This window comes from Rhinichthys klamathensis, unplaced genomic scaffold, assembly GCF_029890125.1.
Source record: "Rhinichthys klamathensis goyatoka isolate OS25496 unplaced genomic scaffold, OSU_Roscu_1.1 h1tg000094l_1, whole genome shotgun sequence".
In the NCBI taxonomy this organism is placed as follows: Eukaryota; Metazoa; Chordata; class Actinopteri; order Cypriniformes; family Leuciscidae; genus Rhinichthys; species Rhinichthys klamathensis.
Window position 1 is genome coordinate 1,177,222 of NW_026606633.1, and position 27,839 is coordinate 1,205,060.

The 27,839-nt window shown below is 39.1% G+C and overlaps 1 protein-coding gene across 1 annotated transcript in view; it reads right to left on the reverse strand.

Moving 5' to 3' along the window:
• Positions 1-27,839, reverse strand: part of trabd2b (TraB domain containing 2B) — a 57,160-nt gene that overhangs the window by 11,951 nt on the left and 17,370 nt on the right. Inside the window, exons 3-4 of the mRNA XM_056252344.1 lie at positions 3,351-3,497; positions 975-1,149 (exon numbers count right to left, since the gene is read on the reverse strand). Coding sequence (XP_056108319.1) covers positions 975-1,149; positions 3,351-3,497 — 322 coding nt within the window. The remainder of the gene's footprint in view (positions 1-974; positions 1,150-3,350; positions 3,498-27,839) is intronic.

The window sequence follows — 27,839 nt, forward strand, 5'->3', positions numbered from 1 at the left end:
GAAATGGTCCAAACGAAACTGTGAGTAACTCAAACAAGAGCTCTGAGTAAACACAGTTAGAGAAAGGACAAGAACTCCAGGGACAAACAGACAAACTAACACTGCAGTTGCCGAACTATTAGTGCGTTATATTTGTCACAGTCTTGATCTTTTACTGATTTTGAGCTAAATATAAATAAAAAAACACAGGGCATTATCATGTTATAGTCTACTTCTATTTCATTAACACTTACAAATTGACAGACAGGGACACACACACGCACACACACACACACACACTTGTCCAGTAGAAAACCTCAGATTCACCCCATCAGTGCTAATAAACTTCACAAACAAAAACGTGTGCTCATACACACACCACAGTTATCCCTGAGGACTTGAAGCAGCATTAGCTTGGAATGCAAATTAAAAACAAACCACTCACACTCTTACAGATGAGAGTAGCTGTCAGTCCTCTCACTGGGTCTCATTCACTATTACATGCATTCAAGTGTTCTTAATTACGTGTGTACAAAACGATTTCACTAAATTTAGAACAGGTGTGTACACGTGTGCATTTCTATTCTCATTCTAATGAATCTGGATTATTCTAAAGTGTTATTCTAAAGTTAGTAATTAGCATAATACACACCCAAACTCTCACTATATGCAACCCTTTTGATGATTTAACATTTCATGAAAATAATGCATTTTGTGAGGTATGCATTTGTCAAACAGACAGAGAATCGCACACAGGTGCACACAGAATAGGAATGTAAGTGATGTGTTCTCAGTCGTGGGAAAAGTTCTGAGGGCCTTTTGGTTTTACTGCCAGTTGGGGGAGTTTGTGTGTGTGTGTGTGCGCGTGTGCGCGTGTATGTGTGTTTGTTTTGTATGTGGAGCTGGACCTATTCCTAGTCAATGTCAACTGACCTCATCTTCACGTTGTTAAGAGTGTGTATGTGTGTAATGGTTATAAATTTTGTGTGACTCACCAGCTCCGAAAGCAAAAAAGAATCTTTGGGTGGGGCTTCTCTGAAGGAGGGCGGAGACACGGCGGGCCATTCGCTCGTTGCGTTTGTAAATGAGCTCCTGCCGCAGGTAACTGTCAATCTGCTGCGCTGTCAAGCGCTCGTGAGCTGGCAGGGAACTGTTGATGAAATGCGGAAGCTGAGAGAGGAAAAAGAGAGAGAGAGAGCTGTTACTAAAGGCCTGGCATGAATCTTAGTCTGTGTATGTGATAAATTGGCCAGCTGAGAAGTTTATGACGCTTTGTGGAACGTGACATCCACACACACTTACAAATGCTGTTTTACTGTCTTGGACTCCATTGATTTGCTGCAGGGCAAAGAAAGCTTTCTACAGTGGGCCGCGTCTCTTTACACAGTCTGCTATTAATACATAGGGATGGACTGAATAGATGGAAGGAGAAAAGGGAAAATAGACTTCAAAGATGGAATAGAACAGAAAAAGAAAAGGAAGATTGGGGAAAGACAATAAAGACGCCATCTTAAAGTCCCTGTGAATTGGTTTTCCACAATGAGGTGAAGTTTTTCTGATCGAAATGATTGAGCTTGTCCATTTTTTTAATGGAATAAAAGTCTAATGGATGCCCACTTTTAGATTTAAAATGAAACTATAACATTTCTGTCATAAACTACAGTAAATCAAAATCATAATAGGGTAAATTATGCAATAGAGATTTATAGTTTGAAAAGCTTTGCTTTATGGCACAAAGTTCTCTTATTTTCCTCTTCAATACTGTTTATAATCGAGGTTGAGTCAAGGTTTTCTATATGATTTCATTGGGTCTTTAAGGCCTATTTACACCATATCACCTTGTTAGGAAAATGTGTGAAAGACCTTTTTTCATAGAGTGAAAAATAGAGTAAAATGTTTCTGCGAATTCCATGTTTTAATTGTAAAACATTTAAGACAGTTTAAAATAAATGTTATACTTTTATGCGTCATATGAGTCAGAAAGTTGCAATTGTGAGATACATAAGTCTGCAATGACAAGATATGAAGTCACAATTATGGGATAAAGAGGCAATTATGAGAAAGTCACAAATGTCATACATAAAGTCACAATTTTACTTATACATTTAAGTCGTAATTACCTTTTTTTTTTTTTTTTTTACTTGAGCTTCTAAATGTCTATGGAATCCATCTTTAGAATTGGAAAAGTGAGTATAGATCTTTGGAAGAGAGCAGGGCATTAGGGAAATATGGTTATGGAGCTCAATTCTGGACCTTTCGCTCTAATAGATGTTCGGAAACACAACGCTTCCCATGTCTTGACTGGCTATACATACACCAGAAATGAGGGGAGGGGAGGGGGGTAATGGATAATGGTACCAGGACGGAGGAAGCAAGATAGACTTAAAAGGGAAACTGTGAGGTGGCCTCTTGTTAGAATCCAGAGCTTTGGAACGTCTAAATACTATGTATGTGTGTGTGTGTTTATCCATTCGCCCCTCTAATGAGAGAACAGTTTGGAAATTGGGAGGCAGAGAGGGTAAATATGGCTGTGCACGTGTTTATCTGAGAGATTCCTGCCTGAGCTGTGCACTAAAGAACTGAAGGTGAAGTGCAGCGATGCAGAAAGCCATACGTTTGACTCTCTGTGTGTGTGTGTGTGTGTGGTGTGTGTTTTTGTATTCAGACACTGATAGATGAACTGCTGTACCCCAGCAAGCATCCAAACCACTTTTAGAGAAGGCTTTCCCGTAATGCCCTCTTATACTCTCTCTCTCTCCTCCTCCTCCTCCTCTATAAGACACAGTATAGAGAACCTTCAGTGTGCTAAAAGATCTAAAAGTCATGGAAATTCAGTAAAAAGAGGGAACCTGACATTCAATGAGTTTATATATGTATACATTATCCTTGAATGCGGTTTGGATTTCTGTCTGTAATGAAGAGACAAGCAGAAAACTCAACTCAAGCTCTAAGTCAAGTATTACATAATTTCCGCATATAGAAACCGAAATCGAGAAAGAGAATGAAGCTGAGAGGCATAAAGCAGTGAAAGGGAGAGCAGTCAGATACCTTATCAGACAGTAAAGCCATTAGATGCCCAGCGTCTGATCTTTGCAGGAAATATGGAACAACAGAGAGAAATTCCCTTCCTCCTTCCTCTTACTACTCCCTCACATTTTTCCTAAAATGTTCGTTCTCTCTTGCACTGTGTGTGTGACGTTGCTTTAATCTCTTAGCGTGCAGGGTGAAGTGGAGAATTATAGGCCATCCATCAGAAGGAACCTGTTGCTGCTCAAACTTTAAGCTCATAATGACTTCAATACATCACATGCGGTTACACTACACACATACTCACATCATAGAACAGGAGTGTGTGTTTTGTGTGTGTGTACCTGTGATGTGTCATGATTGAAGATGATTGAGTTGAGGTCTCCACAGTTGTAGTGTGTGATGAGGTCCTCAGTAGTGAAGGCGCCCTGCAAAATGCCTGCACGCAAACTTTCATGCTGCAGTAGAGTCTGGTTCAGAGCAAACAACACCTGCAGACACACACACAGAGAGAGAGAGGGGGGGCAGTTTGTCATTTTGAACACATAAAATACACAAGTTTAGTCATTTTTACTCCCACACACACAATATAAAGTCACAAGCGCACTCTTCATTTATTCACACACTATAAACATACTCCATATGATTTTTTTTCCTTTTGGAGGCGCCCAAAAATTACGCCAGCATACTGCCAGGTACAAATATGTTGTGTAAAGCAGGCAGTTTCTAGAGAAACAGGTATAAGAGGGAAACAAAAAAGACAGGGAGTGCTGCTTTAAAAACGGCTCTATCTTCAGGGTCCAAGGGTTGTAAATTTACAGCCCCCATTAAAAATAAAAAGTAAACTCTCTTTAGAGAGAATTTATGGTGTGCAACAGCCACAGACCACAGTGACACTGCAGCTGTCCCTGACTCCTGGGGTTAAACTTCACACTCCCGCCCACTTCGTTCCCACACCACGCCTGATTGGCTGACTCGCCCGACTCTGGCTGTCAATCAAAGTTAAGCGTTTTGACAGCACAGCCCGTTAGAGGTGGGAGGGGGTCGTTTTTCCTGTTATTTTGCATGGAAAGGTAGATCGAATGTCACACTGTCGTGCACTCTGCTGGCTAACAGGTTCATACCCGATCATGTGTGGTCAGTTGATTTGTGTACTTGATTACACCTCTCTATTCTGGCTGGATCCCGTCACATTAATTGCCTTGGAGATTTACAGGGAGTGTGTGTTTGTGAGTGTGTGTGTGTGACAAAAATACAGCAATGAAAATGGTCAATGAAAGCAGTGATGCTGATTGATTTATGCACTAGCTTAAAGTCTACAGAAGATTTAGTTCCTGCCTCATGCAGAAAGGTTGGAAATGAGAGTCTGTGCTCTTCTATTTAGCACTGGGAATGAAATACAGAATGCTGTTTTGCTCACTAGTCCGATGTGCTTTGTCTACTGCAAAGCATTGCCAATAGCAAGCAAACCAAACTTGACATCACTTTGTTTAAAAGTTTGAGAATCATAGCCTAACATCTATCTATCTATCTATCTATCTATCTATCATCTATCTATCTATCTATCTATCTATCTATCTATCTATCTATCTATCTATCTATCTATCTATCTATCTATCTATCTATCTATCTATCTATCTATCTATCTATCTATCTGTCTGTCTGTCATCTATCTGTCTGTCTGTCTGTCTGTCTGTCATCTATCTGTCTGTCTATCTATCTATCTATCTATCTATCTATCTATCTATCTATCTATCTATCTATCTATCTATCTATCTATCTATCTATCTATCTATCTGTCTGTCTGTCTGTCTGTCTGTCTGTCTGTCTGTCTGTCTGTCTGTCTATCTATCTATCTATCTATCTATCTATCTATCTGTCTGTCTGTCTGTCTGTCTGTCTGTCTATATTTTCAGTTTTCATTTTGATTTGTTTAAGTTCTATAATTTAACAAAACTGCTTTTGTCATTTTTATTAGTTTTTGTCTTAAAAATATTTCAATATAACTTAATTTTTTCGTTTTTCATCTTATATATATATTTATTTCATTTTAGCTTTATTTCAAATAAAGAAAATGATTTTTAATAGTTTTATTTAACTATAACAACACTGTTGTTTGAGTAGCTTTCCCAACACTATACCTGGGTATGATGTCAGCGTGGGGTCAGTGATACTATTTAATCTATTAAACATTTTTTAAACAATTCTATTTTCAGCCTAGTGCTGTGCAGATCTTTGTCACGCTGCCAGTGCGGTAATCCCAAAATGGACCACGATCAAACCAGCACCAGAACAGCACGAATGCACTCCATCTATCGCACTTCACATCCAGCCAGCTCTCCGTGCTCTAAGCCGACCCCCTGCCGGCCCTGTAATCGCCGGCCGTTTATTTCTATATTGCGTGTGTTGTTTTATTGTCTTCATTTTTTACGTTGCCATGTCATGTCGGGTGTTGCCCTCCTGTGCAGATGTGCTCTGGCTCTGTGTGCCACGGTATTTGCCCACACATGGGAGCTTTATAGTGATGCCAGCTGCTGCAGCGGCCATGGCACGCTCAGATTAGGAGACGGGTGTCTGACCCATCTGCCTCGCTTTTGTGCTGGTGCCAAAAATGAGGAGTTTCCCTTAACCTTAAGCGCATTCCATGTGAGAAATAGAGAGATGAAAGGACGACTGGGACGTGATAGATAGAGGGATTAAAGGATGGGACGGCGAAGACGAAAGCGAGCCAGGAAAGAGAATTGGATCATTCTGTGCTTGCTGTTCATTTGATGGACAGAGTGCGAGAGAGCGCAGACATTAAGGCCGGGTGTTTTGTGTGTGTATGTGGGATGAAGGATGGCTAAAGTGTGTGAGAATGTTCCATTTGTTGAAGTGTGAACACCCTTAAGCATCCATTGTGCTAAACAAAAGCATATTTTCACAGCACTTTCGCTCTGGTAATGGAGATTTCACAGGGTGCTAGGTGTGCGATTTACCCAGATAGACTCTTCTGTGTTTCTTGACATGTGAGAGGCCCCGTTTATTATCTGATAACAACATCCGTTTTGGTGGTCAGTTTAAAACAGGATGATGTTGAATACAAGTGTTAAGGTTTAGATATCAGATAAACCTAAAAAGTATGTCTGGGAGAAACAGTGGTGAGAATTTCCTTTTTGTGATTGGATCACTCGAGACGGATAATAGGTGTAAACGGGGCTTGAGTCTCATGGACTGATTAAACACAGAAACCCCTTTGCATACAAAAAAAGTTTGGAGAACCCAGCCTGCTTCTGGAACGTCTTACCTTCTCCCAAGCATTGCATTCCAACATTTCATTAGCGGTTTGGAGAAAATAAATAGAGAAAAATACCGAGTGAGGGAGGGAAACACAAAAGAAGAGAATGTTAATTCCCATGTAATGATCCCAAATGAGAGGAGGAAAAAGAAGCATGCTATTTCATTGACACGTGTTAGTGGTCCTGCGAACTTCTTTTTTAGTTCAGCTGGCGCAGATCTTCTACACGACCAACACACAGCTCATTACATTATCCCTCTCACACCTTCATTTCTTTGGGTCTCTTGCTTCATTCAATTATTTGACTCGCTTGTCTTCATTGTTGTTTATGGAAAGTTCTGAGGTAGAACAGAGGGATGGAGGGAGAGAGGATGGCAAAATAAATAATAGCTGGCTGCAAACGCATGTGCACCACAGCTGGAAGTGATTTCGTCTCTTTTAGAGTGGTCAGATGCATTGTGGGAAAAGTGCAGATGGGCACAGGTGCAGTTGGTGGGCAGTGCGAGCCAAAATCAGCTCAGCGTATCCAAACATAAAAAGAAAAACAGCAGTCAAGCACAGCCGACCACTTCAAACCAACATCTTGTGGATGACACTTGCTCTTTATTGGTCATTAATTAGAGGTTCTCTCTTTCTTGCCAAATGTATCCCTGCACTTTTGTTCTCACTCTTGACTGCCCCCTACATGTCACAGAGATATTGTGCATTTTGTGGATTAGCTTGGGATAACTCATATATGGCATGAAGTTTTTAGTTTCTAATCTTTCAGCAGAACGTTTTTCATAGCAAGGTTGGACAAAATTAGAATGTAAGAATTGGACGCTATTAATTCTTGAATGCGAATTTGAACTGAAAGTATAGTATTGTCAATACAATAATACTCCCACAGACAAAATTTCCACCACATTGTTTCAGGGAACTTTATAAAAATAGCAAAATTGTGATCTATTTATTTTGTCATATTTAATGAACAATTATAATATTAATTAGTCCATTACATTTATTGCATTTGCATTTATTTATGTTCCATATTAATTGTACTTCCTAAAATTCAAATTTGAATTCAATTAGAATTTAAATTCTGCTTCCATTTTAATTTGAAGTTTAAAGGTATTTTTAATTCAATTTTCCAACGACACACAGTCCTGAATCAAAGCAGGTGAGATTTTAATGTTGTTTTGACATTTTTCTAAACCATTTTGTATAAATTCTGCATTTTTTCTTGCAGTACCCTTAAAATGTACCTTTTTTACTCCTAGAAGTTACACATAAGTACCTTAGAGTACAAATACGTACCTTAAGGTACTACTATTAAACTTTTTGTGATAAAAAAGGTACAAAGATGTCATTTTAAGGGTACTGCCCCAGTGACAAACTGTTGTACCCCTACAGGTACATTTTTTACACCTTTTTCTTTCTGTGTGTAAGCGGTTAATGCATTGCCTTAAAGAAACAGAGCAGAAGCACTTTCTGGACCAGGGTTTCTCTTTTACATGCTTTCCTTGTCTTGTCTTTTCTTTTAGTCCAGGAGTCTATATAAGTTACTGCCAAGAGAAGTTTGGTAGCACATTGGTGCATTTTGGTTTTCCTCTCCTTCCTGGCTTGCCAGACAAATCTCTTCATCTCTCTGTCTAATCTCTCCATGCACTCGTCTCCATCCTGTCAGTCTGTGTCTTGAACCCGCTGTCAGCCTGCAGTGACCATCTGTGTCTGTTTAATAAGATCATGGAGAGAGTTTCTCTTTTATTTTCTCTCGCACACCCTCTCTCTCACTTTTTGCACTTGTCCAAAAACAAACTCTGCCATTTGACTTGGCAGCACCGGTAGCGGAGTCTTCAGCCGTTCTTTCCCTTCAAACAAAAAAAGAAAACAAGACGAAAGAGCAGGAAAATAATCAACTGTTTCTCAGCGCTCCAGCTGCTTCTGTGCTGTGAGGAGAAGAAAGAGGGAAATTACAAAAGAGTATGAAACGTATAGAGAAAGTGAAAGGGTACACCACTGAGAAACAGGAAAACGCTCAGGCCGGTCTCTAGGAGCTAAGGGAAAGATGGAATGGAGGGATGAATAAACAGAGTAGGAGGAGCATTGTTGAGAGGGGGTCAGAGGTCAAATAAAACTCAGCCTCCTGAAAGCCCACCGCTCTGAATAAACATGCCAGTAGAGATGAGCTGAGCTGCATGGGGCTTAAGGACACTTATTAACCCGTGTGTGTGTGTGTGTGTGTGTGTGAGAGAGAGAGAGAGAGTTAATTTTTTTTTGCCTTGTAGAGGGGGGAGTTGTACTGTTAGGACATGATTGGTTTTCTGAACGACATTACAGTTAATACAGCTCTTGTGTTTTCGTACTGATTCTGAAGAGATTGGGAAGGTCATGAAGTGTTATTGAAGGTCAAGTGGATGTACATGCATCATGAAACCATTTGAAATAAAAAGAGACGTATATAGATGTGACCGATGTATAATATAACACTATCATTAAAAAAAAAAAATAGTTTTTTTAAAGAAGTCTCATGCTCACCAAGGCTGCATTTACTTGATCAAAAATTCAGTAAAAAAAAAGGAATATTGTGAAATATTATTTAAATTTCAAATACATATTTTCTATTTTGAATATATTTTAAAATCTAATTTATTCCTGTGATGGCAAATCTGAATTTTCCAAGACATTACTCTAATCTTCAGTGTCACATGATCCTTCAAAAATGCTTCGTAATTTTGATTTAAATTTGTGCAAGAAAAACATGCTTGATTCGGATGGTATTAAAATCACCAAGCACAAATGTGCCTAACCTCATCAGTAAAAATGAACAGTACAAAAAAAAGCATGTTTAATGTAAATATATAAAAATGGAAAAAAAAATGTATGCAACAGAATAGTCAAAAAATATAATTCGCAGTATATAAACAATAGAAGTCAATGAAAATTCCTCATGATTGATAAAAAAATGTGTGTGTGTGCTTGTTCTGCACTCTTGCATTGATCCTCTCACATTCTGAAGATAGTAGCCCCTCCCACTGGGAGAGATAACTGACTCCCACTGCTCTTTATCAGACCCTGGGGCGTCTGATAGCATCTAAACCATATGATGCTCATTCCTAAGCAGAGCAAGAGAGAGAAAGACAAAGAGAAAGACTGAGAGAGTCCTTCCAACTTCTCTCTTATCTACAGGATAGGCTTTTGTCCGTTTAATGCCCTCGGACAGCGTAATTCTCCTTGAGTGATTTGTAGTTTTCGCAAACTCTTGCTGGATAGTGTGCTGAAACATGAGTGTAACCTATAAGTTTTAATATGATAATAAATGTGCTAAGGAAACTAGGAAAGCCTCCTACCACTGCTGTTCATTCATACAGACAGACCTGTGTGTGTTTGAGAGAGACTAAATGAGAAGCAGACAGTGACAGTGTGTCATGTTCTCCAGCTCAGAGTCACAGATGAGATCTGGAGCACAGATGGACTGCTCTCCACCCAAACCTGCAGTCTTATCAACATCACATCCTCTTTCTCCCTCTCTTTCTACGATTCATCCTCATCATAATGTTTATTCTCCTTTCATCTACTCTCGGCCCTTCCTGTGCCATTTTCCTTTCATGTGCGTATGTGTGTGTCCACTAATGTTGGCCGAATCTGAGTGTGATCATTGTATAGTCAACATGTGCTCCAGTTGGTTTTTACATGACTGTAGCATGCACTGAAAAAAAAACAAAAAAAAACATTTGGCCAAAAATGCCATAAAATGCCACTTTCGCTTTTTGGCTGAAAGAGAAAATAGACCAAATAGTTGAACAGAAAGCATTACTTTATTCAAAAACAGGATCATTCAAGGCTTTAAAGACCCAAAAATGAAAATTAAAAAAACAATAATAAGTCAATGCTGCATAAATACTGAGAAAAGCAAAACCAATCAAAACATATGATCTTTATTATATATTTATTTGGAGCAGGATTATGGACCAATGAGATTTTACTCTGAGTGGAGCTCCTCAGCATTATAAAAAAATAGAAACCAGGCAGCCAACAAACGCTTTTTTTGCATGTCACGGATGCATCTGTTAAGGATAAACTCAGAGATTGAAGACAGAGGGTTTGACACTTAGGACACAGCGTAAGACTGAGTAGTTTGTGTCATACCATGCGCACTAATGCAACCTAAGCCCAAACAAACACAGCATTTCACGGCAAATCTTTGCAGAAAAGTCCGATTTCACACATAGACTGTGCCAGCACTGCAGGCCACTGTTTCTCAGACTAGAGGAGCAACAGAGAAAATGTGTGCGTGTGTTGTGTTTGGCTAATGGCAGGCATATGTTGTCTTGACTGTGTCCTGTGTGTACTGTACATGTGACCTGATGACAGAAAACATGGAAGTGTGCATGTGTGCTTTCATATCAGGAGCTTTAACATGTGTTGAATGCATATGAGTGTATGTGTGTACAAAGGCAATTGCACTCATCCAAAGGGGTCAGCCTCCTCCGTCAATTTCAATGTATTCCATTACAGCAGGAAAGGTTCCTGTCAACATGTGCGTACACACTGCAACAAGAACAAGCTGTCTGAGCCTGAGCAGATATTGATGGAGCTTTCACAGACTGGCGCACAGACGCGCCGTGTGATTCTGTGGAGGAGCCAGCGTTCTCTCAGTGCTGGCTAGAGTGCAGTCAGAGTCTGAAACCAGAATGAAATGACACTTCTTTCCTGATGGAAAATATGTACAGAGTGCTTGAGCAGTCTTATGTCATACATTTCTCGTGCCTTTGCTCTCTGTTTTTGACTCTCACCATCCCAAGGCCCTCTGTGTAACATACACTCATGCGCATTTATACAGACGCATTGCAGATGTCATTGGATATAGATATATATACTATAATATACTATATATCATAATTTTCCCAGAAATAAAATAAAAATATAGCTGTGAGCAGCAATTATCAGGGTTCAAGCAGTTTAAGGCCTTAAAACACATGCGTAAAAATACATTGTTTTATTTAGCAGGCCTTTTACCATCTCAATAATTGATGGAAATGACCATTTACAGCCAATACAGGAAATTTAACGGGAAATATATGGATTTAAAGTTTTTTAACAGTTAACAGTAATTCATTGGCCAATGGCGGACTTGTTTTTTTGAGATACGCCAATGTACGCATAGACAATCATTGCAGCTCGGACAAAGACACGGCATGACAATTTTCAAGTCAATCGGACTAGCGGTGAAGTATTTATAGGTGTTTTCATGTTTTTCCCTGTTATAGCGCCACCAAGTGGCCAGTCACGGCGTCCTTTTCAACGTGACCACAGAATGAGCTCTTACATAGGTGCACTGAGTTTGGTGAAAATCTCTCATTCGGTTCACGACTTATAGCCATTTTAGTAAAAGTGGCTCCTCCCACTTTGAACGTTTTGGCGGCCCTTGAACCGAAATTTCTACTTTGTTTTTTTGCTAACTTTTGACAATCAGGCTCCAGAGAATCTTGCTGCACTGGTTTGGTTCCGATCGGGCCAAAAACCTAGGACTGGTTCGCAAAAGTAGTTTTTTCCAAAAATCTATAATACCCGAAATTTTCGCCGAACAACAAGCAAATCCAGGGCATTTTGTCCGCCATGAGCCAAGGATTCCAACGATATAAGATACTTGAGCCATTTCGTACTTTTGACCGCTGTAGCGCCCCCGTCAGGCTGATCGGGGTGAGCTTGGTGACGTTGTAGGCGGTGTGAGTACTAATTAGGGCCCAAGCCCTGAAAGGGCGAAGGCCCTATTGTTTTCCTTAGGATTATTAGGGCCCAAGCCTTGAAAAGGCGAAGGCCCTATTGTTTTCCTTAGGATTATTATTATTATTATTATTATTATTATTATTATTATTATTATTATTATTTTATCGACTATTCGGGCACTTTTGGGGCTCTTAACGTGCACGAAAACTCTTGAAACTTTGCACACTGGTCAGAACCCGCGGCCATCAGGGCCGGGCTGAAGCTGGTACCCGGGCGTGGCAGGGGGGCTCGACAGCGCCCCCTGGAACGGGGTCCGAAAACTTGGTCCATAAATCAAACACGCTTCCATGTAATAATATGAAACTCGGTACACATATAGATCTCATCGGTTCATATATCCTTTGTACTTTTACTTTTTACCCCAGCCCAACAGGAAGTCGGCTATTATGGTTTGTTTGGAAGCGTATGCCCCTGGAATTCGATATACTCCTCCTAGAGAATTCAACCAATCGCAAGGAAACTCGTTCAGCATGATGTCAAGACATTGAGGATGAAAAATTGCCAGGGGATTTTTCATATCTCGAACGGTTTGGCCGTGGCGAGGAAACGAATTTATGGCGAATAATGGAAACAGGAAGTGTGTTATAACTTCTGCATACATTAACTGATCTTGATGAAACTTCAACAGTATGTTCGCTGTAAGAGGCCGATCACATGGATGTGACTATTGTGAGTCAAAGTTATAGCGCCACCAACTGGCAGCAGGAAGTGTGTCACTTTCTAAATGCTTTTGACAAACGTGGGGGGGTTAGTTTTATCTACAGTTACAAAACTCAGCGTGTATATTCTTCTCCTCAAGCCAAACAACTTTCTAATTTAAAGTAATTAGCTCCGACCCTCAGAAAGTCAGATATTGTGGTTTGAATAGGGTCATTTTCTCTCTCTCTCTCTCTGAGCCAATATGGCAAGCCGCCTTAACATTTAATCATTTTAACCTACTAGTCTCTATTTTCATGCTACTAGTACTTATTTTTAGATACTAGTATCTATTCCATTAAGTACTGGTACTTATTCATTAGCGACTAGTGCTTATTCTTTAGTACTAGTGCCTATTCTTTAGATACTAGTGCTTATTCTTTAGATATTCTTTTGAATACATATTAGTAGCTAATGAATAAGTACTGGTATCTATTTAATAGGTACTAGTATCTAATGACTTAGTACTAGTATTTATTGAATAAATACTAGTATCTATTAATAGGTACTAGTATCTAAAAGGTCATTTTCTCTTTCTCTCTCTCTGAGCCAATATGGCAAGCCGTTTTAACATTTAATCATTTTAACCTACTAGTCTCTATTTTCATGCTACTAGTACTTATTTTTTAGATACTAGTATCTATTCCATTAAGTACTAGTACTTATTCATTAGCGACTAGTGCTTATTCTGTTTAGAATATTCAAAGTGCTTATTCAATTTTTTTGCTTATTTATATTTTCAGAGCAGAAAATCCGATTTTTCTGCTTATTCAATATTGCATCTAAAAATGTAAGTGACTTGACGTGTGTGTGTGTGTGTGTGTGTGTGTGTGTGTGTGTGTGTGTGTGTGTGTGTGTGTGTGTGAGAGAGAGAGAGATGTGTCTGTTACAGTGACAAGAGTTCAACCCTTTAAGGCCTTGTCTTTTTGGATATATATTTTTTTTATTAAAAAAAATGTGCATACAACCCATATATTTTAAATGTATTGTTTGCTTTAAATTAAATTAAGATTGTATGTTTGGTAATTGAACCTAAATAAATTTTAAACTAAAGTGCTATATTTCAGATCAATATATTTGTTTTCCTTCATTTTAATCAACACTAACTTTATTCTCATCTGAATTATAAAGAATTTATTTCTGTATAAAATAAAAAATCCCGAATAATCCAGACCAACCAGAGCGCACTATTTCTACAACATCATCAGTGCTGAAGCGAAACTACCAGAGCCGTTCGGCAGATAGCAAGCAGATATTTTGTGTCACGTCGTGCACAATAACCCTAAAGGCACCAGGGTGGCGGTGCCACCGGCTTTATATATATATATATATATATATATATATATAAATATATATATATATATATATATATATATATATATATATAAATATAGCTGCGAGCAGCGATGAAGGGCCCAAGCCGGCGGCACCGCCACCCTGGTGCCTTTAGGTAACTAAAGGCAGCGGGGTTGCGGTGCCACCGGCTTGGGCCCGTAATCGCTGCTCGCAGCTATATTTTTTTTTTTTTTTCTCTTTTATTTTTCTTACGACTATTCGGGCACTTTTGGGGCTCTTAACGTGCACGAAAACTCTTGAAACTTTGCACACGGGTCAGAACCCGTGGCCATCAGGGCCGGGCTGAAGATGGTACCCGGGCGTGGCAGGGGGGCTCGACAGCGCCCCCTGGAACGGGGTCCGAAAACTTGGTCCATAAATCAAACACGCTTGCATGTAAGAATATGAAACTCGGTACACATATAGATCTCATCGGTTCATATATACTTCATGCTCTTACTTTTTACCCCAGCCCAACAGGAAGTCGGCTATTTAGGGTTGTTTGTAAAACGCATGCAATGGAATTTAAAGTACTTCTCCTAGAGAATTCAAAGAAATGCTATGAAACTCGGTCAGCATGAAGTGAAGACATTGAGGATGAAAAATTGCCAGCGGATTTTTGATATCTCGAACGGTTTGGCCATGGCGAGGAAATGAAATTATCGCGAGAAACGTGAAACAGGAAGTGTGTTATAACTTCAGCATACATTAACTGATCTTAATGAAACTTCAGCAGTGTGTTCGTTGTAAGAGGACGATCACATGGATGTGACTATTGTGAGTCAAAGTTATAGCGCCACCAACTGGCAGCAGGAAGTGTGTCACTTTCAAAATGCTGTGAAATCACCCTCTTATTTGAACCCAATTTGCTTCAAACTTCATCTGTATAATGTAAACATATGGCAGATGTAGACCTGTGAATGGATTCTTGATATCTTTGATACTGTTGCCGTGGCAACGCATCATACTTTAAAATTCTTTTAGGATGCTTTTGAGACTCTTAGCATGCTTGAAATTGCATGAAACTCGACAGACATGTCACATTTATTAGCCAGTAGACATGTGCAAAGTTTCAGGAACGGACGTGGTGCAGGGGCTCAGTAGCGCCACCTTTTGACAAAAGTGAGAGGGTTAGTTTTATAGTTTTACCTGCAATCATAAAACTCGGTAGGAATATTGTTCAGATCAAGCCGGACAACTTTCTAATTTACAGATTTTGGCTCCGAACAAAAGAAAGTCAGATATTTTGGTTTGAATGTGGATGTTTCGGAGTAATCTCTGTCACTCTCTCCCTCTCTCTGCGTACCTCTGTGTCTGTGGGGGGAGGGGGATGTGTCTGTTTGAGTGAGAATGCTTTTAATTATTGTTGTTCAAGGTTTCGGGGGCTTTTGGGGCCCTTAACATCCTCTAAAACTCTTGAAACTTTGCACACAGGTCAGAACCCGCGGCCATCAGGGCCGGGTTGAAGCTGGTACCCGGGCGTGGCAGGGCGGCTCGACAGCGCCCCCTGGACTGGGATTCGAACACTTTTCCATAAGTCAAACACACTTGCATGTAATAATATGAAACTCGGTACACCTTTAGATCACATTGGGTTGAACAACTTTCGTGCTCTAAGTTTTACGACAGTCCAACAGGAAGCCGGCTATTATGGTTTGTTTGGAAACGCATACCCCTGAAATTCGATTTAATTCTCCTTGGGAAGTGATCGGATTCCAACCAAACTCGGTCAGCATGAAGTCAAGACATTGAGGATGCTAAATTCCAGACGGATTTTTGATATCTCGAACGGTTTGGCCGTGGCGAGGAAATGAATTTTATGACTAAAAAAGGACACATAAAGTGTGTTATAACTTTGCTCGTTTTACCTACAGTTACAAAACTTGCCACGGATATTGTTCTCATAAAGCCGATCAATTTTCTAATTTAAAGTCATTAGCTCTGAGCAACAGAAAGTCAGATATTGTAGTTTGAATGGATTTCTTGTGCCCCTGCCATTCTCTCTGTGTGTGTGTGTGTGTGTGTGTGTGTGTGTGTCTGTGTGGGGAGGGGAGCAGAGGAGAGGGGAGGGGGGGAGGGAGGGAGGGAGGGAGGGAGGGTTGGTGTCTGTGTTTATGTGTGTGTGTGTGTGTGGCTGGCTGTATGATTTTTCCTGCATTAAAAGATAAAGAAATCTCTAAGTCCTTGTCTTTTCGCATAACAATTTTTGTATTTTTTTTAAATGACAAAATATGCATATAACCCCCATCTTTTAAATGTATAGTTTGCTTTAAATAAAAGTAAGATTGTTTTGGTAATTGAAGCTGAATGAATTTAAAATTCATGTGCTATATTTCAATATATTTGTTTTCCTTAAAATTTTAAAACACTAACCTCATTCTCATCTGAATTACAATTTTTTTTTTCTGTATGAAATAATACTCTAAAAAAGAAACATCAAAAGTGTTTTTAGTAGTGCTGGGCCGTTATCGGCGTTAACGTGCTGCGTTAACGTGAGACTCTTATCGGGCAATAAAAAAAATATCGCCGTTAATCAAAGTTGGGTTGGGATCATAAATAGCTTTTTCGAATATCGTTATATTTTCGCGCAATTCTAATGTATAGTATGACGCCGCGCCTACTGTCACAGATCGCGCAGTAGGGTATTTTCCTGTCAGGGACACAAGGTGTACTTTTACTTTGTTACGTTGGGCGACGTTCCTCTCGTTACTTTAATTTAATGCAATACGTTGTTAAATGAGTTTATTCCAAGCGCGCTGTGTCCTTTGTATGGGCATGAGCGATGCTCATTTACAAATGAATCACTCTTTTGAGTCGATTCTGTTCAAAGACTTCATCAAACAAGTTGTCAGATGATCTGTCTAAATCGGTTCGCGAATCAGTTGATCTGTTCAGTTCCTCGCGCACTGAATCGTCTGAAGCGCTTTCAATTCACACTCGGAGTCGAAACAGGAAGATTTAAGAGCATCAAGAGCGTTGGATGAAGTGGCCGATCTACAGTCTAGTCTAGTGAATGCAAATCTGCAAATGCATCATATTTTTGCCAGCGATGAAGATCTTTATTAGTTGAACATCTTCGTAAGCTGTCTGTGAATGAATGATTCCACAGGACGATACATTCGATTTCATTTCATTCAGGTAATACATTGTGTGTGTATTGCGCGTGTATTGCGCAGTGGCATAATCACACGAATAGTTTACATTGATTGAAACTAATTTGTTTAAAAATGAGGCTATTGCAGTAACAAGGCAGGTTCACATAAAATTCTTATGACATATGATGACATTATTTTTTGATCTAACGAGCATTGGCGATGCAAAAACGGACTGTCGTGCGTATTGTTTTTTTTCTTCTTCCAATTAGCCTACTATGTTAAAAAAAGGACGAAAACATGTTACTTGTTCAATTAATAAACAGTTTGTTTGATGACAAATCGCTAAAGATGAAATTGGCCTCCCTTTCTGTCATTGCGTTTTTTATTTTATTTTTTATTTTATTTTTTACGATATTCGACTTTTGCTCCTCGATTTTCGAATGGCATTTTTGGCAGAAATGCACATCCCTACGCGAGGCAAACTATTCTCAAAGACTTACTTTTAGTCATTATTTGGGTAGCACACATATTCTGAATGCCTTCGGGAGAATTCAAATGAGCCATTTTAATCTAGATTAATCTAGATTAATTTCAATATTAATCTATATTAATCTAGATTAAAAAAATTAATCTATGCCCACCTCTAGTTTTTAGTCAATCAATGTAGAATGTGTAACTTAAAAATAAACAGATTAGAGCTCTGTTTGAGGACAATCCTGTGTGGGGAGGTGGCAGGGGGATTTATCTTTTGGGTGAGATTTAATTTAAATTATTGTTTTTCAATGTAGCATTCTAATCAGGTAAAGCAAGTAATATTCTCTGTATCTTTATATAAATATACACACATGGTGGTAATGGCGCAGTGGATAAAACACATGCCTTTGGTGTGAGAGACCCGGGTTCGAATCCACTGTGAGACACCAATGTGTCCCTGAGCAAGACACTTAACCCCTAGTTGCTCCAGAGGTGTGTGACCTCTGACATATATGGCAATTGTAAGTCGCTTTGGATAAAAGCGTCAGCTAAATGAATTAATGTGTGTGTGTGTATTTATATATATATAGCTACAAGCAGCGATTACGGGCCCAAGCTGGTGGCACCGCAACCCCGGTTATAGCGCCAGCAACTGGCGGCAGGAAGTGTGTCACTTTCAAAATGATTTGAAATCACCCTCTTATTTTTACCTGATTTGCTTCAAACTTCACTACTATAATGTAAACACACGGCAGATGTAGACCTGGATGTAGACCTGACCTTTCAGAAGGTTGCTCACGCATACTTTGTGATTGATATGTGCCCTCGATGCGCACTTTTGCAGAGCCCACACCAATGCAAGCTCTACAGCACACTTCTTTTCGACAGTCAAAGCAGGGTTACGTTTTTTGGCACGTCGTGCACAATAACCCTAAAGGCACCAGGGTGGCGGTGCCACCGGCTTTATATATATATATATATATATATATATATATATATAAATATAGCTGCGAGCAGCGATGAAGGGCCCAAGCCGGCGGCACCGCCACCCGGTGCCTTTAGGTAACTAAAGGCACCGGGGTTGCGGTGCCACCGGCTTGGGCCCGTAATCGCTGCTCGCAGCTATATTTTAGCAATTGTTTTTATTTTATTTCATTTAATGTAAAGCCCAATAGAGTGATCAGGACGCAGAAAAAAATAATGCTTTAAATCTAATCATTTCTACTGCAAGGCTTAGGATTAGGTGTATAGTAAATACATTTTTTTAACATGAAAACCATTGCATCTATGAGAAGTATTCACTAAAACAGCTTCAAAGGTTTGTGTGTGAGGTGCATGCCGGCTCGGGCCGCCTTCTCAGACAAAGAATACATCATGTCAGCTCTTTCCCTCTCCTCCACACCCATCACTACACAGAGCGAGGGAGCGGGTAGCTTGGCAGAGGAGGGTGTGAATTAGAAGCAGATGAAGACGGGGAGTCACAGCCAGTGTTTCGGCAGGAACGAGAGCATTTTTATTCTCTCAGAGACCCACATCCCAGAACACATACAGAAATAGACACACACACATAGACAGTGCTTCCGTTTCTACAGCTGGCTGGATCCTTATCTTACCCTGTGCATGAGACAGAGAGAGAGGGAAATGGTAAGAGGGATAAGACCGACATATACAGACAGACAGACGACAGGATGAACTCAAGGAAAAAGAGCCAGAGAGAGCCAGTCAGACAGACCTACACACACACACACACACACAAACAGGCCCACACACACAAACAGAGCGCCTCTTCGACTATGTGCTGGTCTTAATTAGAAAGTGGGATCCAAAGTTTCTACCTCTTTCTCCCTCTCTATCCCCTTTTTCTTTCTTAGTGTCTTTCTCTCGTACTTTCTCTTGGCCATGACCAAGTCTCCAAACCAAAGAGACGTTTATTACTTTACAAGAATGTTCCACAGGTGAGGGCAAGGCCAATTTGTAAATAAGCCACTGGGCAACTTGCAAAGTGAAACATGCCAAACTGCAGAGATCGCAGCTATATTTGCATCCATTTAAGTCTCGTTTCATTTTAGTCTTCATTAGCCTGTCACAACATTATTTTTGTATATTTATGTGTTTTTTGTATTTTTGAATCACTTTGAGTATGATGCAAGGTTTTCGGAGGACTCCATTTAGATTATATTTAGGGTTTTGTTCCTCTTATGGATTCTCGTTGGGGTTTGCAGTGTACAGAGTGATGTTAGGGGCTTAGATTGAGTGAATATATGTTTCTGACGTCAAGAATATCAAAAACACATGAAAAAAAAAAAAAAGAAGTGCTGAATGTATGCAATGATCAACAACGTGAGGATGAGTAAATTTATGTAACATACACTAACGTTCAAAAGGTTTGAAGTCTTTTTGGAGTTTTTTTTTAAAAGAAATTTATTATTTTATTCAGCAAGAATGCTTTAAAAAAATTGCACAAAAAAAAAAACAATTTCAAATGTAAGAAATGCTGTTGTTTTAAACTTTTTATCACAGAATTCATCAAAGAATCCTGAAAAAATGGTTTCTACAAAAATATTAAGCAGCACAAACTCTTTCAACTGGGATATTAACAAGAAATTAGTGTTGTCACGATACTAGAATTTCTAACTTCGATACGATACCTTGAAAAATATCGATATTCGATACCATTTTCGATACCACGGAGAAAAAAACTGCCACAATATTAAGGGGGAATTTTTTTTATTTAAAGCTAAATATAACAAGTCTAGAACATGACAATGAGGTATATTTTACATGAACAAAAATGTCCTGAGTTCTATTTGTTAATATTTTTAATTGGACCAGAGCTAACATGATCCGTTGTATTTTTATTACCTACTGTTATCAAAGATTAAAATATACTGTAACATAAAAGCACTTAACAGTATCAAATTGGAGGATAGAGTGTCAGTAATGTATAATAATAAGATTAAACATTCAATTTTCAGTTAAAGGCATTTCATTATTGAATTCAGAGATGCCATTGTCTGTTTAGTTTAATTATCTGTGTAATCAAATTGATGATAATTGCTAATGAAGGCAAATTGCAGAATTAAATAATATTTTTGAATAAAGTTAAATAGGCACAAGCTAATTTACATTTGACCACAGTTACAATATTTACTTGTCTAAGATTCCTCAGTCAGATTATGTTAACTTTAAGAAAACGGTGAAAAAACTAGACAACACAGACTCATATCAACAACAATACTAGGCCATCTTGGTTAATGTTTCAGAAAAGTTAAAATGAGAAGAGTTACAGTGTTTCCTTTTATAGAATTTTAATTAGCAGTGGGGGCAGGTCTGTCCAAACAACAAACACCCCTGATGCTGAGCATATATGCTGCTAAATGTTACCCCTGGAGCCTGTTCCTTAAGTCTGTTTTCACCTCTAAAATAATTGTAAAAAATGAGTGATGTGAGGGATATTGATATAGTCAAACAATCTTTTGTGTGCCCGCAGCACGCTCACAGTGTGAACCGCGTGTCCGCGCTATTCTCCGACATGCTCGCTCGCGGTGTGTAGCGCGTGTCCGCGCTATCATACGACATGCCCGCTCGCGGTGTTCTTTACCAGTCAACCAAAGCCGGTCGCGGGGACGCCGCCCTCGCCATCTTTCCATTAACTTCACTTTTGCCAGAGCGAATGAGACGAGTGCGTCACGCTTGGTGTTTGTCAACGCGCCTTTGGAGAGAAGTGAAAGTGACAGCTCGGCTAGTATCGATACTTCGGGAAATTAGTATTGGTACCGTTCAGATATTTCAGTATCGATATTTATCGAAATATCGATATTTTTGACAACACTACAAGAAATGAACAAGAAACATATTAAGGATCATGTGAAACTGAAGACTGGAGTAATGATGCTGAAAATGTTTGCCATCACAAGAATAAATTACAAATTAAAAAATATTTCACAATAATTTTACTGTATTTTTGATCAAATAAATGCAGCCTTGGTCGGCATAAGTGACTTCTTTCAAAAACATTACCAACCACTAACATTGAAATAGTACTGTATGTTACAGATTTTAATGTTTTAATGCAAAAGCATTAGTTGTGGTGGTCCTGTAAATTGCACACTGTTTCGTGCGTGCCTGTAATTCTAGCTGAACTTTATAGGTGTTTTCCAGCGTAATTAGCAGCTTTCATATCATTCATATGATGTATTTAGTTCTGGGCAGTCCAACAGCTCAGAGCTGATTTCATTTCTTTTGTATATTTACAGCTGTAGTTGTTTTCCCTGAATGTTTTATTGTTTTGTGTTGCGTTTGTAGTCTGTTTGTTTGCCTTCCAGTAGTAGCATGCATTTGGCAACCTTAGGTCTTCTGTTAAAATTACAACAGCATTTGGTTTACTACATTCTGTATCTGTGTGTGTGTGTGTGTGTGTGTGTGTGTGTTTCCTTTGTGGCCCTTTGCTTTGAAAAACAAACATTTTATTATTTCATTAGATCCTTTAATAATGTGCAGCATTAGGAAAAACAGAGATCTGGGATTTGCTTTCCTAGTAGAACTAACTAAAAATAAGGTTTTTTTTTTTTTTGTCTTGTGCACATGATGGGCCAGCAACCAATCCTGTCTTCCAGCTCCTGCCAGCGACCAATCACAAACCAATCTCTGCCTTAGCTAACTGAACCCTTGGAAAACAAAATCCTATTTTGCGAGCATACACACACAAAGGTTGCGTCATATAAAAAAATTCTTCTGATAAATGTCAGCTAACTTTGATTGATAGTCATTTGTACTACAATGAGCATACAAAAACACTACACACACCTGTGCTTACTCACATTTGTGGGAGAGGGAAACAGCAGGGAGAGGGAAAGTTTTGCACCATATTTTAACCAATAAAACCAAAGAATTACAGCTCAAACGGACTCCATGGCAACGCACACATACACACTCACGACTCACCAGAGAGTATATATATATATATAGTGTGTGTGTGTGATACACCAAAAAGGTACAAGTGCTTTAAAAACATATAGATGACAGATGCAGGAAAACAATAATTTGAATTTATTTCTTAAATCATACACTTTTTGCAAATAAATAATATATATTTTGAATTCCTTTTGAAATAATGAGTGGCGCTGACTGCTTATTTTGAGTTGCTGGGACGTTGCTGTGCGATTGCTGTGTTGCCTCTAGGTAATTGGTTACTGGCTTAAGTCAAAAGAATTCACTCCCAAGTCACTATGATATATGGACCCTAAATATGGCTCGGGTCCTTCCATCAAGTAAGTCTAGGGGACTTTTCCACCCATTTAATTGTCCATCACGCAAAATCGTAAATCTGATTGCTTAGAAAAGTAATAGCACACCTCTCTTCAACAAACCACATGATTTGAGGTATCATTCATGTCTGTATAGCACAAATGCGAGCAGGACAAACTACATGCCAAAGATTTGTCCAAATCCCAAACCTTAAGTATGAGCAATAGCACTAATGATGATCGTCTTAGCAAGCCCCACTAATTCTAATCGTGATCAGACTTTTAAACAGCCTTTTAATCTTGAAAACATTTTAACAGTCACAGATTGATTCATCCATAGTGCCATTAATGTGAATCAATCTTGTTAATAAAGCTTGATAAGCTGTGATGGAGCAGGTGAGGAAGAGGGTAATTTTGTGGTAGCCCTAAACGTTCCTTCTGCTGGACCAGCTGTGAGCAGTAAATCCAGCGGTGCCGCCAGGCTGATCTCAGCTGATTTAATTCAATGAGTCGTCCTTTTCCTGCTCTGGACAACACGGCCTCCCATCACATTAGGGCTGTACTGAGGCCTCATGGGAATGCATACAATGGAGCTCTTTTATTGGACTCTCAACTACTATTCTTTCCCTCTCACTCTGACTTTCTCTTACTTTACCTCTCTAATTTTTGTTCATAAATTTGAATGGGGCTGCTCTGTTTGGGAGCCGAGGACTTTGTGCTGGGTAAAGCTGGTTTAAAGTCTCCTGTTTCTGTAATAGATGGTGCTGATTAATTCTTTAGGGGACCAGGCAGAGTCTTTTGCAGCTGTGTGAGGTGTGCACATATGCAGTGGATGTAGCAACCGTTATAACTGCAAGGGGGGGAATAAAAATGAGAAAGTTCCTAATGTTTCGGGGAATTAATGATATGCTGCAATGAATGCTATGAAAAGTAATGAAAGAAAAGTCACCTACAGTAATTATTATTCATGAGCCAGGCTGATGATAAGGTTTATTAAATTTCCTGGTTTGCAATATGAGCCTGGAGTAAATAATTTTTTAAGTGACTTATTGTAGTCCAGGTTTAAATGCCATAACTGACACTGACACACTCAGATTGGCCGTTCTGTGACCCTATACATTTATCTGTTGTTCAGGTCATTTAACCTTTCCTCTCTCTTTCTCTATCTCCATCAGTCTTGTACTTAAATACAGTGAGTTTCATTCACTCACTAACAGTGTGTACAGATGTATGCAAGCATAAAATCTGTGTGCAAACATTTTCACACAGAAACTTATTTACAAAAAATGTTTATGTATGTCAGGGGCGTTTCCTCCGAGGAGGCAAGGGAGGCAGTGCCTCGATGAGAAAATAATCCCTATTACAAAAATAAAACAACGCAAATATTACAAAATGTGACATTAAAAAGTGTATAAATCACTACTTTTTTTCTAAAGTAACACTGTCCAACAGCAACACCAGAAGGTAAAGTTACTGCGGGACGCCGCGTCTCTCGTGCCTCCCCTGAGCCCATTGACTTTTAACAGACCCCCTAAAGTTTGCAGTTTAGTGCGGGGTAATTGAGAATGAATGGGGGAAAGTCACATGTTACACTGCGCTAAGATTAGATGTGATTGGTTATGATTGGTTCACATGATCTATCTCGCCTCTTGTTTTCGTGTGTGTTCCACATCCGCGAATCAGTCTCAATGAACAAAATGATGGCGCAAATGGAAAGACGGAAAATGACAAAAAAGTAAACAGCCCATGTTGTGTTTTCATGTTTTATGGAGACTTTCCATTGACATAATGATTTTTTATACTGTACAAACTGTATATTCTATCACCTTACACTAACCCTACCCATCACAGAAAACTTTCAGCATTTTTACATTTTCAAAAAATTTATAAGCTGTTTTTCTCATGGGGACCAAAAAATTTCCAGGCCAACCATACACACGGATTGGCGGTATGGTTCCGCTCTGGGCGAGCAGGGAGAGAAGAAATAACCCCCCTTAGGGTAAACAGAACAGAATTAACATGAATGTATTGCAGATATCATTAATTCAAGATTTTCGAGAATTTATTCTGATTCAAGGGGAATTAGAATGCCAAATACTGACTGGGCGAGAGGAGGAGCTGGGGATGGAGGAGGGTAATTCGCTCCTGAGAAATGCGATAGCTGCTGATAATACTGAAGGAGCTTATATACAGTGATAGGCGTCGTATTCTTATAGGTAGATGTGGATCAGATGAGAGTCAGCTGATGCGAGCTTGACTAACGTGACCTGCCAGAACTGACGCTACGCTTGATTTTTGGTGAGCATAAAATACTACTTTCATAAACACTAAAATCTTACAATTTGAGGTTATACTGTGTAGTATGTATGTGCTTTATATAGCTTAATCTGGGATAGGTTCTGAATAAACATGAAGTCAATGACATTATTTATGGTTTGACTGCAGAGAATGCATCTTTATCATTGTGGTGAAATTCATGTGCGTATGCACATTTTCTGACTCTTATTGAAATTTTGTGTGAGAACCTTTCCTGCCGACAAGAGCAAGAACACTTGAAGGCTATTATTAGTGAGTGAGTGAATATGAATGACTTTGACAGTGGCAAAGCCTCTACCTGAGTGTCTACTACAGTATGTCAGTGTGAATGACTCTGACACAAAGCTCAGTTTCACCCAAACCTCAGGACCCAGTCAATTCTCATGGACCTTTTTTATTATTATTATTAAAAATAGAATTGAAATAGACATTGGACTTGGACTCATACAGTTAAAGTCTTGATTCCTGTGTTCTGCCTACTTCTATCAAAATGCTTGACAGACATCTCAGATTAAACTCTGTCAGAAGCACTTAAGTTACAAGGAATGTGTTTTTTGTTTATGTGTTTGAGAAAAGAGCGATAGCAGCTCTCATCTTTCAGTCGAGCCACTGCTCTTGTTTCATTTAGTAACAGATGCTCCGGGTGAGTGGTTGTGGTTTTGGTATCTTTTGGCGTGTGTGTGTGGTGTGCTGTGCCTCCTAGACACAAACTAACCACATTTTTATCGCTGTGTGCGCATACATCAGTGCCTTTTATTTATTCAAAATAGGAATGGCAGAACGAGAAGAACTATTTCAGCAAAAAATAAGTCTCAGTTCACCGCAAACACAGACACACTCATACTCTTGGCTGTGTGGGGAAATGCTTCATTTTCAAGGCCTTTCCACAAAGATTACAGGCAGTGAGTTGTTCACCCCACAAACAGTGTGAAACCAGAATCCTTAAGAAGAGAAGATGAGCTCTTTGGGTTATTTCAGGTCACACCAGACCCAGAGCACACACACACACACACACACACACTGCTGAAGGCTGCAGGGGACATTTAAAGGTGTCAATTAGACAGACCACAACACACACATAATAAAGTCCGGTTTGTGGGCAGTCCAGCGGTGCCCGTGAGTCAAAGCACTGCTTCAAAGGTAGCCTTGAACACCATTTTCAGAGAACATTTAGACATTACTTCTCTGTCTGTACATTTAAACAAACTCAAGACAGCTTTCCACAGTGTGGTAACTGAACCCACACACCTAGAACACAGAACTGGATCAAACGGCTTAATGGCATATACAGTAAAGCTGAGATATGGTGCTGCTTTGGCAGACGGGGCTTGGGCTTGGGTTTTATAAAGGATAACATTACGTTTGAATTCTTGTACGATTTTAGTATCTCACCGATTTAGGAGACATTTCATGATTCAAACTGTATTTGGATGGGGTGATTTGAAGTGGGATGAATGTATAAATTGTCCATTTTATTGACCAAACAAATTGTCCCAAACTGTTTTATTGATACTTAAATTGGCTATTTATTTATTTATATATATTAATGAAAAAAAATAGCACATTATATGAAAAGAATATATATATATAAAATAAATGGCACACATAAATAATGAGTAAAACATAAGATTAGATTAATAAATTCGATTCAGCTATTTTATTGATACTTTGCATATACGTTTCATAAAATGCGCTATTTATTTAAATGAAAAAATAGCACATTATATGATAAGTAAATGTATATTGATATAAAATAAATGACACATTTATGATGGATAAATCATCATATGAATAAATTTGATTTATCTATTTTATTGATACTTTTTAGTGTTGAGTGAAATATAAGTTAGTTTAAAATGGACTTTCCTCTCAACTCATCTGCCATATTGGCTTTTCATTTTTATTGAGCTCAACGCAACACATTCTAGGATTGCTTTTACTTCTAAGAGTATGCCATGGAATATATTTTAGTAGGCAACGTAATTAGGCTGCTAGCCTTTTGCAACAATCCTCATATGAGAAGCTCATCATTTATTATTTTCACAGCATAGGGTTCACAAGGTATCAAAATGCTTGTTACGCGGTTCAGATTGCAGGACACTGATGAGATCAACACTTGCAGAACAAGACACAGAGTATTACACAAAAGTAATATGTAAAAGCATATCTAGAATTAAAATATAAATCTCCTATTTTTAATAAGAGAAGACTAGCAGACTGCAACGTGCTTGTAGAGCAACAATGACGTCTACAAATGCTGTCTAGTTAGGAAGATCACTTGGTTTTGGTTTTGGTTTTGGTCAGCGCTGATGTGTTTCTTCCTCCGACCAGAGAAGGGACCAGGACACATGGTTATCATTGAAGAGGATTGTGGATTCCTTTCATCCGGGGGTCCGGGACTGTCTGTTTCCTAAACCCCGCTCTGACCTCCCTTACCTTTATCTCTCCCTGTCTCTCTCTCTTCCTTTCTCTCTCCATTTTCGCCCGGTCTCATCTGCTTCTCATCCGTGAGTGAAAGTGAATCGAGGGGTTTGGAATCAGAGCATGTGTAATGTATGTCAATGCTGGACTCTAAACCGTTTTCCCATGTACAAGTTGAGGTTATCTATTCCCATAATACGATAC